The following is an 11,234-nucleotide window of genomic DNA, read 5'->3' on the forward strand; positions in this document are numbered from 1 at the left end:
AGGTTTTTTGTCACAAAGCATGGCTTTATGAACCTCTGAATGGGAGGTGCCCATAGGCACTTAAAATCAAACCCAAGATGACATTGTTACAGAAATCATACTGTAGACTACCCAATCTTACCTCTGTAACAATATACAGCAAATGACTGAGAACAAAGCATTCAAACTTTGAAACTAGCTAGTTTTTAGTAGTTAGTTTTTCCTGAGACGTTTCTTTCGTCATTATCTTAAAGGGCGAATAATTTGCGAATGGACAGCTACAATAAAAACAACTAATCACTAAAATGCAAAACTGGAAAATTGATTTTACCAACTTAAACAAAATACTGACCAATCAGATCAGACAATGAAAAAATTGACAATGTTAAATCAACCCCATTTATTTATGAAAACTGTCGGGATTTTAAGAATAAATCGATACATCAAGGTCCCTTACAAGATTGTCATAAAACACTGTTAAAGTCTTTGTCCCAAAATTGCACATGATGTAAACACAGAAACATGCACCTACATCAGCTTTCAAAACATTCAATTCAGGTCATCAAAATAGATCTCATTACAAAATATATTCATTGGTAATATAAACATCCACATAATCTTTTGCAAAAGGAATAACTAAATAAAAATAATAACAATTATAATTAAATTACTGTCCAGTGGCGTTTAAACTCTTTTTAAGTAACTCGTCAGTGTGCGGTAAATGTAACAGGTTGGCCCAAAGCCTAAAACACCCAAAAGCCATGACCCAAAGCCTAAAGTACTTCACTGTTTTCCCGAGGTTTTTCTGTAAAATAACACTTATTTGCAAAAATATATTTCTGTAGACGTACCATACTTAACGGCTGTACAGTGTATGCACCTTATAGTTGACGTGAACGTCAGTAGGCTCGGATATGGACAGAAACAGCAGAGCGCTCCGGGAGCGAGTTAACCCTGGTGCAAGCGCTTCGAGGCGGCCACGGCGGACACACTTCACCCCAGACGGGCGTTAGCGTGCGACTCAGTGCGCTAGAGCGGAAACGCAAACAAGGAAACTGCCCTCAACGGACGAAATGCGAAAGAGACCGGCTGAATGCAATCCCCCCCTGACTTTTTTTAAACCACAGCTTTTCAATGAAGGGGTGTCCGTGTCATGGTCAGAAAAAATAACCAATAAAAAATTTTAATTGTGCAGACTGGGTGACCAGGAAGAGGAGACAGACCCCAGCGAAGCCCTGAGTGTCTCATGTTTCCTTCTGCTGCTGGGGCTCATCGCCCGCATCAATATTACAATACCGGTCATACAGCGCCACCTGCTGGATGAGCACACTACCATCAGCATGGAACTCTTTCCAGTGTTCAGTGTATTGTCCCTTTTGAATAGACACAATGAGCACTCGTGCAGCTGGAGTGTCCCTTTGATTTGAAACAAAGGCACACTCGTTCAGCTGGAGTGTCCCTTTGATTCTAAACAATGAAACACTCGTTCAGCTGTAGCGTCCCTTTGATTCTATACAATGTTAGATGTAGTGCTTTCATTTTAAACAAGTGTCCCTTTGACTTGAAAGGCTGGACGATGAACCTGCTACCTGCAACAAAGCTCAGTCAGAGGGACTGAGGAACAGAACCACACTGAGCACTGGGACACACAGAACACTGCCGGTACATTCGTATGGAACACGGCCATCGCAGGCAGACACGCTCAGGCGGAACACTCGCTCTGCTCTCTGCTGGTCTAAAGGGCGTGGTCGGGTGTGGCTGAGGGGGTTAAAGAGCCGCAGTCTGGGAGACAACAGGAAAGGGTCATCACTGCGCACAATGACCTTAAAACTGCGCTTTAAAAAATGAAAAATAAAACTGCAAGTTGCACAATACCCGCATATCTGCTGTTTCTTAGAGCTTATAGTACTTTTTGTCTTATTTGCTGGCACAGATGTCCCTTTTTGGTTTTTAAAAAAATAATGATGTTGCCTATTCCAAGAATTATGCTCTGTAGAAAATTAATCATCAAGGGGTAAGTCTGCAAAAAATCCTAGTCTATGCAACACTTACAGGAAACTCTACGCTAATGCTACACAATTAACAATAAGATGAATTACTTTCTTTTTTAAATAACACAAAATAAAAACTGGAGAGAAGGTTAAATCACATTTCGCAAATCGAGCCATAGGCCAGTTCTTCATTCAAATACACCTTTGTTTTACCAAAAGCAATCCCTGATCAGGCCAAGGTGTAGTTATTGCTTTAATCTCCAGTGATGCTCAATGTGAAGCTTCTGTCTCTCTCTCTTAATGTGTCATTTTTGTGTAGGTGTCATGGGAATGATTGGGTTTGCGGTATTACTTCACGGGTCCCTCAGTGTAGCATGCTCATTTTTAATCAAACTTTCCTGATTTGTGCACTGTAGTAAGAATCTGAGGTGTTGAAAAGTTTCACAATATAACAATGAAAAGTGTGAAAAATGTTGTGCTGTATACAACATTCATCAAAGACGCAGTGATCCTGACTTCACACACTCCCTGTCCTCCACTCTCCCCTGACCCAGCAGTAGCAGGGCAGAACTGTGCAGTAACAGGGTGGTGCAGGGCTATGTAAACTCAGTCTCTGAGCGTGGCGGAACCCGATCAGCTCAAGAAGAGACAAGCTTCAAGTTTCTATGGCGGAAAAGTTCTGGACAGAGGAGTGTGTGAGTGAGCAACAGAAAAGAGGACAGGAAAAAAGCAACAGGAAAAACATACAGTGGGAGAGAGAGAATTAAAAAGAGGGACTAAGAGAGGTAAACAGAGGAATAGGGAGAGGAGTGTAAACAGGTGAGTGATGAGATTTTGAGGGGGTCCCTTGGACCCCGTTCAGACTGGCCATATAGAGGCATGAGAAAGGGAGGAAGAGAAACTGTGAAAGAGGGAGTGAGAGAAAGAGAGAGAGAGAGAGAGAGAGAGAGAAGCCTGAGTTCTCACAGAGGACAACACTGAAGACCTGAGGGGAAGTGGAGACCCCTGCTGGCTGAGCACCCCTCCACTCTGCCATCTCCTGGAGGTGGGCGTGGCCGGGCCGAGGTGGGTGGGCGTGGCCGGGCGTCAGGAGCACACGGCCCGTTGGCCGCCGGCCAGGCTGCAGATGGGGGAGGAGCCGTAGAAGAAGGGGTCAGTGGCGGGGAAGAAGAGCAGCAGGAAGAGGACCACGCCCAGCAGGTAGCAGGAGACGATGAGCAGGCGCTGAGGGTGCTCCAGGGCGGCGCTCACCGCCGGGAAACCCATGTAGTTACAGAAGGAGTGGCACAGCACCGGCCCCACCAGGTGCCCTGCACACACAAGCACACATAAACAGGGGCACACGCATACGCACACACAAGCACACGCATGTACATGCACACACAAGCATATATAAGCAGATACATACACGCACACACGCACACAATCTTCTGATCTCAAATCCAAATGCCTTAAGCGTATAGCAAAAATAACACATTACACTCTACTGTTCCCATGCTTTTGAAGGGCACTGTTGCACACACGTGCACACTAACCTGTCCTGATAAAGATGAACGCGGTGTAGGCCCCAAAGACTGCAGTGTAGGAGAACTGGAACACTGAAACACAAACAGCATCCTCTTCATCTCACATCCATCTCCTACTAATCTAAAATCCACCATTCTCACATCCATCTCCTACTAATCTAGTATCCATTAAATTACATTACATTTATTTGGCAGACGCTTCTATCCAAAGCGACGTACAAAACTGCATTTCATGGTCATAGACAACTGCTAAACACAGGTTCAGTAAGGTACAATACTTACTTTGTACAGCTATTTCTAGCCAAGAACACAGTTTAGTTCACACAGTGAACACTATTCAGACCTAACCTCTGCAAAGCCAACTAGGCAGAAGAATAAGCTACAGTATTAGGACAAATTACCAAAAAGTGCTGGGATGGGGCAACATGTAACAAGTGTCATGAAAAAATCACTCATCATTCTCACATCCATGTCCTACTAATCTAACATCCATCATTCTCACATCTATCTCCTACTAACCTAACATCCATCATTCTCACATCTATCTCCTACTGATCTAACATCCATCACTCACATCCATGTCCTACTAATCTAACATCCCACATTCTCACATCCATCTCCTACTAATCTAACATCCATCTCAAACTCATCTCACACATCCTCCTGAGATGTAGGACACAAAAAAGCTAAAGTATTCAAATTTTCTTGGATGAAAAGTGTCTTAGATGAGAAAATCATGTTGCAGTGACAATATTTTCAAAAATATTATTTAGGTTATTTGTACTCCAGCCGATGCTTGGCATTGTGCATGGTGATCTAAGGCTTGCGCATGGCTGCTCGGCCATGGAAAACCAGTTCTTGTGTTGACGTTATTTCCAGAGGTACTCTTCCAGGTTAGGATCTCTATTAAGTGTTGCAACTGAGGACAGATTATTTTATACAAGCTATGCACTTTAGCACTCGGCAGTCCCGTTCTGTGACCTTGTGTGGCTTACCGCTTCACAGCTGAGCTGTTCTTGCTCTTAGATGTTTCCACTTTAAAATAACAGCACTTACAGTTGACTTGGGCAGCTCTAGCAGGGCAGAAATTTGATGAAATGACTTGTTTCAAAGGTGTTATCCTATGACAGTGCCTCGCTGAAAGTCACTGAGCTCATCAGTAGGACCCATTCAAATGCCAATGTTTGTCAATGTAGATTGCATGGCTGCATGCTTGACCTTATGCACCAGTTAGCAATAGGTGTGGCAGAAATAGCCAAAACCATTAATTACAAGGGGCGTCCACATACTTTTGGAAATGTAGCATATTCCATGTGTATAACTGTTTATGTAACAACAGCCTGTTCTTTACACACCACCTTCCAGGCTGGTTCCCAGAATATGATGAAGTATTGTGGCTATTGGAACATTTGTTAGCAGGAAAATACACAGGCATAGGAGTGGTCACAATGTCCAGGTACAGGCAGACCAGTGCTGAGCACTGATATACTGGTAGAGTGATGCTGACAGCATCTTACCTGCAGACAGAAATATCCCCGACACAGACACCTGTCTGAAGCGCAGCAGCTCGATCGCATGGTGGAAGTGGGCTGGAATCACACAGTCAGTCAGAACAGGTGCAAAGTGGGGGGAAAAAGAGACTCACAGACAGGCACGCAAGAAGAACGACAGGCTGAGCATGTGCAGTTTTAGAGGTGAGCCATGCGGAATCTAACAGTCGTACAGTGCTCTTTCACATGGGCAATATGGGTGTTTTCAGTAACCCTTTTCATTAAATAAATGAAAAAAATAGTTTTAAAAAATGTGTTTCGTAGTTTTCTTTTGTCTAATATTACATTTTGTCCAAAGATTTCAAACCATTCAGTGTGACAAATATGCAACAATGGAGGATATCAGGAAGGGGGAAAATGCTTTCTTAAAATGTATATATGTCGGCACTGCACATACTGACATAAGGAAAGGCCAGGCGGCAGAGGGCGGGGTTAGCTGGCGAAAGGCAGGCAGAGGGACTCACCCACGCCAAAGAAGAGCGGGCACACGAAGATGGCGGTGGTGGGGCCGGCGCAGGGCACCAGCATGGGCAGCATGCACGCCCGGAACACCAGCTCCTCCGTGAGCGGCGCCACCACCTGGTTCCTCAGCCAGCGCATGTCGCTGACGCACAGCGTCCAGAACCAGGGGTCTGCGGGACGAGAGGCGATCGCACGCAAACGCGTTAACGCGACCAGACGCTGACCGCAAAATCACCGCTTTATAATGGCCGACTTGAGCCTGGTCAGAAATCTGTGGTTTGAAGGGGGAATTTCACAGGCTGAAGGATGTGAAGAAACTTGAATAATTCTGTGTGGAGGAACTGACAAAGATCCCCCCCGAATATATTCATCAATCTTATAAAACACTATCAGGGATGATGCAGTGTCGTCCTTGTGAAAGGAGGGTTTTCAGTATTGAAAATATTTACATAAAATATCATGCCAAAATTTTGAAACCAGACTTTTTGGGAAACAAAATCACTTTTTAAAAATATTATTATTATTATATTATATATTATATTTCTCTGAGCAGTTTATTAGAATGAAAGAATACACGTAGCTTTCCAAAATTTTGAGCACAAAATATAGCTTGTGACATGTGTTGTTTATTTTATAAAGTTTTTCAGTGCATCATTATCAATGGCGCATGCCAAAGATGAGTACATACACTCCCACACAACCACACACGCACGCACACACGCATGCACATACGCACACACGCATGACGCACACGCACGTGCACATGCACACACACGCACACTATGCTGAATACACAGTAAGCAGTTGCATGAAGGTGCTCACCAAAACCCAGTTTAATTCCATCAACAAGACCCCAGGGGCTGTCCAGGACCAGCTGAACCAGGGGCCCCAGGAACAGAGCCTGGGGGGGAGGGAGCACCATTTCCAGTAACAACACATTTATAGTTTAAAGCAAACTGTACCAAAAATGTATAGGTATATTTAAGTTGTAGGTATTGCTTTAAAGCACTTTTTCCCCCACATTCAATTTTGATTACTTTCTCCTTAAAGTATTTCGATCACAATGGGGTACAGATTTTTTTTTTTTGAATATAAGACTTCATAAAACTATTCCTTTTCAGTTTACTGAAACTAATAATCTCGCATAATGCATTTCATTTTCTCCTGCCCACAGCACTATAGTCGAGGAAAAATTAGAGGGCAAAAGGAAATAATCAATCACTCTCCATCTTGTGTCAAATGTAACAAAATATTAATGTTGTCACTGCAATATAAAGCAATGAATAGATCCAGCACAACTACACACAGGTAATTTGTATATGCCAGCTCTATCTATTTTGCATTTTTGTCCAAGCAACACTCATGAGTTTGTTTTTCAAAACTCCCATTGGAATTGCAAATTCCAAATTTTCGACATCAGGGTTGCTCAGAAAAGCTGAACAGGCAAACATTATGCAGCATCAGTTTATCACCTGAAACTAACCACCAGTGAGACACCTTACACCTAGGATTGAAATACGCGCCAAATAAATAAAGACGTGATTAAAATGAGCCTTTGTTACCCAGGGCTGGAAAACAGCAGTTGGAGTTTGTCCTGTTGAAAGGCTGTTACGGATGTTTATAAAGGGATAGGCTGTCTAAAGTCTGAGGTGGGTGAATAAAAAAATGCCTTACAGTGAATTTACCCGTCCGCAGAAACAGTTCTTACCATAGTGAGTACCAGAGGCAAAGTGGCAGCTGCAAGAACGCCTTCCAGCCGAATACCCATAAGGGCCAGCAGAGAGGGTCCTGGCTACAGGGACAGGGAGAGGGAGAGGGAGAGAGAGGTAGAGAGGGAGGGAGAGTGGGAGAGAAAGAGAGAGAGAGAGAGAGAGAATGAGAGAGAAAAAAAATGGAGCGGAGGGGAGCACAGAGGAGGGACATGGGCACGTTATTGGCAGATGTCTTCAGCTTTTTGAATCTTAAACTATCACTGACACTGGCAGTGTGCTCAGGTACTCCCCAGCAAAACAAAACAACAAAAGTCCAACAAGAAACAAGTTTTCAAAACAGAAAGATCCCGTGACACAGCTCTATGACTCCGTTTTTAAAAATCAGACATCAGACCTCCTCCTTAACCTAACTCACACACAGCCCCACCTATAGCCTGCGTGTGCTTAAATTCATCCAGGCTACAGCTACCACCACAGGCTGCAGGACGAAAACAGAATCACTTGCCAGCCAGTCGGACAGGATTTCCTTGCTTTGTAAGTTACCAGCTTTGCTTGGCCAAATTTATCAACAAGCACCAATATTTCTTACTCTATATTTTGTATTTCTTACACTATATTTTGTGCCCAATGCTAAAACAACTAGGGTTAAAAAGACCTTATACAATTTTCCCACATAGCTTATTGAACAGCTCTAACACAGGCTGTACACTTGAACATTCTTTAAACAGGTGAAGAATATCCTCCTCCTTATTTCAGAAAGAACGCTCCTTTTGTAAAACAGGATAGCAGCCACACTACCGACTACCACAATCCAATGGACTACCATCCGCTACTGGTTTGCAGAGGGGGTTCTGGTGCAATACTTTCCAGGAGGGCTAGACATCAGTTCCTAGCCACTTTGATCACTCAGATCTCTATATCACAGCAGTGCCACAGAAACATTGCTCTCTGTGTTCTGAAGTGGGTTTACAAATAAATGGCGAACTGAACCTACTGCCCCAGCCTGCCTAAAAGAGAGAACACTAGTTTGCATGTTTTATGTATGCTTTGACACCATTGGTAAGACAACGGTGTCAAAGCATATAGAAACAAGACTAGGTCAAAACCTAGTATATGGCTGGACCGGCCGACCAATGGTGTAGCTTCATAACTCGGCTGACCAATGGTGTAACTTCATCACTCAGTCACAGACATTTGCCTTTGTAGGGCTGGCCTCGCTGTTGCGGTCCAGCGAAACATGTGGAGTGGTTTCAGAAACCTATCACCCAATTTATTTTAATTTAATTCGGTTGTATTGGGTGATACTGTAGATTGCTGAAACCCCTCCAGTAACTGGATTTAAGTAACTAGTCAATTTGCACTCCTGAGAAAAACATGTATGCAGCTGGTAAGTCTTTGATGCCGTGTTAAGTGCTATCTGAAATGTGACAGGACTACGGAGTCTCATTAACATTAACACTTGCCATATACAACCACCACAGCAAGATGAACACCATACAGCTACTGAACTTTAAACTAATCTTGCATATGGGGAACACATTCCATTTTATTAAAGTTTAGTGGTCTAAAGGTCTAAACTGGAGGTTTATACTCCTCCATTATGGTCAAAGCAAACTGCCCTCGACAAAGCAAACCAGGCATGCACATGACATACATTTACAAACCTCTTAGTCGTAGTGAACTGTGGGTCTTCCCCTAGACTTGCTGTTGAGAACACACCATTAGTATAAGAGATGCAAGTACCTCCTATTAATTTAACTAAATTATTCAAGGCAAAGCAACGTGTAGGCACCTGCGCAATATCTGCTTGTAAGTGTATATTGTTAGCAGTTTTAGAATTAGGTTTTGCAGAAGAATAATGGTATCAAACTACCCCTTAATCCTGTGTCGTAGACTGCGGCACTTACCCTGACGCCAGTGTACTGTTTCCATGCCCACACGAAGACAGGCGATAGTGCCGACACGATCAGCACACTGGTGAACCGCCTCTTGATAACAGCCGGGTGATCCCTAAAGCGCAAACACACAACGCATCTCAGTGCATTAGAGATTCTATACAAACCCCGCAATAAAATCGTGAATATGTGGAAAACATGCAGCAAGTTATGCAGTGAGCCCGCTTTATACATATCACATATTGCCTTGAGAAATAGTTCAACCTTGTCAGCTGTACGTGTTAGCAAGTTATCTGACAGGTGAAGCTGCATCGTTTGACAAGCAGTGGAAAGTAATAGGCTATATGATATGGTCAGGTCGACAGCCAATTCGCTTTCGACAGCCTGTTAAATAGCTACAGACATTTGTTGCAAACACTTACAGTACCCCCAGATAATGAAGGGGAAACACAGGTTAGCAACTGCTTGCGCCATAGTCATGGTAGGTAGGCAGATGTTAGCTTGTTATTGCGACGATGAATGGATCGAATGCTGAGTACAGAAAATTCTTTACCTGGGCAGTTCGCTCCGCCACACATATAAACTCCCAACGTAAGAACAGGCAAGCAGCAAACATGACAGCACCGACACCCAGCAAAGTCCGTCCGGGGACACGAAACCATCGTTGTTATTTATCGACACTTCGTCGGAAAACATTGAATGAAACGTGAAATCATCATCCTCTGACATGACGCAGGGGACGGGCTGAGAGCGGAGAGGTAAATAAAAGTAAATATCGCAGCCCTTGTTTTCTGTCTCGTACTTTTATTTAAGGGAAAAATTAAAGAACAAACAGATGCGAAAAATTCAGTAACAGAAAGCAGAGCGTCCCGGCGCGAGGATTTTACGTCATCACCAGCTGGCGCTTGACACCATGGATGCAAGTCAGGTGTAACCAAAAGACTTGCTTAAGGACTGCGAATCGTATTACACGGGGCAGACTGGTTCATGTTCACATTCGCGACAAAGTATTACGACTATTCTGTTTTAATATATATTCAAAGCCCATTTGTGTTGTGACAAATTTCAGTTAAACATACATGCACATGTATTTGTGCAGATTCTCTTTTGGTCTATTGACATGATAGATTAACAACTACGCAGTGATTCGCAGGTAGTGACGGCCACTGTGACTCACTTTATGGAGCTTCAACTAGGCTACAACTCAGGAGATTCTGTCCTCCGAACAGCTTTAGAGCTAACACACTTAATGCTGCGTTTTTCATAAACGATTTTGGAGACTCCTTCCCATATTTTGGCAGTTGCTACCAAGCTCTGACTCTGTTAGAGTTAACTGTTGTGTGCTTGAACATTTGCAGAGTTTCAAAACTGGTTTAATGCTGTAAGTGAAACCAACAGAGCAGAAGCAGTTTGTCTTGTCAAAACAGGAATGAAGTAAAGCAAACTCCATTCTTCACAGAAATTGCAATTATATTTTTTTTACAAGACATTAGGCCTAAATACAAATATGTAGCCTACATTTAGAATAAAATTCTAGAGAAAGTTTTCTGCTTTCACATTATATTTTAACTATTTTCATTTGAACACAATTGTTCTCGCTTTAAGGAAGGATGCTAATGTCGGAAATAAAAACAACGCACTGAGAACTTTCAGTTCTGGCCTCAAATTCGCCTCAAATTCCAGGCCAAGTCCTCGTTCTGTTTTCATACCTCCCGTTCCAATGATTTTGCTGTCATTTATCCTTCTCTGATGTTCCATTCAGTCTCTCACACATGATCTTCGAGTTTTGGTCCAGTTCTGCACTGCCATCAAGTCTGTCCTCAACACCTCCACAACCATCTGGTTCGGTTCAGCCACAAAACATGACAGGCACAGGTTGCAGGCAGTGTATCATCCATACTACGGAAGAGATCACAGGCTGCAACCTGTCCACCTCCAGGATCTGTGCACTTCCAGAGCTAGGAAGCGAGCGGGCAAAATAATGGGCAACCCCTTGCTCCCTGTCCACCGTCATATGAAACTCATTGATCTTCCAATCAATGACGACAAAAACCACCAGACATGATACTAGCTTCTTCCCACATGCCGTCACACTCATGAACAGTCAAACTGCACATAA

At 43.4% G+C, this 11,234-nt stretch overlaps 1 protein-coding gene across 3 annotated transcripts; it reads right to left on the reverse strand.

Moving 5' to 3' along the window:
* Nucleotides 1–355: 355 nt before the first annotated feature.
* On the reverse strand, nt 356–10,014 carry LOC118234866 (CAAX prenyl protease 2-like). 3 transcript variants are annotated; one of them, XM_035431693.1, is made up of 9 exons: nt 9,669–9,702; nt 9,128–9,230; nt 8,885–8,924; nt 7,217–7,300; nt 6,331–6,409; nt 5,511–5,678; nt 5,014–5,085; nt 3,506–3,568; nt 356–3,280 (listed from the first exon to the last, which is right to left on the reverse strand). In XM_035431693.1, the coding sequence occupies exons 4-9, from the start codon at nt 7,274–7,276 to the stop codon at nt 3,057–3,059; spliced, it is 666 nt and encodes a 221-aa protein (XP_035287584.1). In that variant the 5' UTR covers nt 7,277–7,300; nt 8,885–8,924; nt 9,128–9,230; nt 9,669–9,702; the 3' UTR covers nt 356–3,056. The 3 variants fall into 3 exon arrangements, with proteins under 3 accessions (XP_035287584.1, XP_035287582.1, XP_035287583.1); XM_035431691.1 differs by lacking the exon at nt 8,885–8,924 and having other exon boundaries at nt 9,669–10,014; XM_035431692.1 differs by lacking the exon at nt 8,885–8,924 and having other exon boundaries at nt 7,217–7,296; nt 9,669–9,862.
* Nucleotides 10,015–11,234: the final 1,220 nt, after the last annotated feature.

The sequence above is a fragment of the Anguilla anguilla genome, chromosome 9 (genome assembly GCF_013347855.1).
Source record: "Anguilla anguilla isolate fAngAng1 chromosome 9, fAngAng1.pri, whole genome shotgun sequence".
Lineage (NCBI taxonomy): Eukaryota > Metazoa > Chordata > Actinopteri > Anguilliformes > Anguillidae > Anguilla > Anguilla anguilla.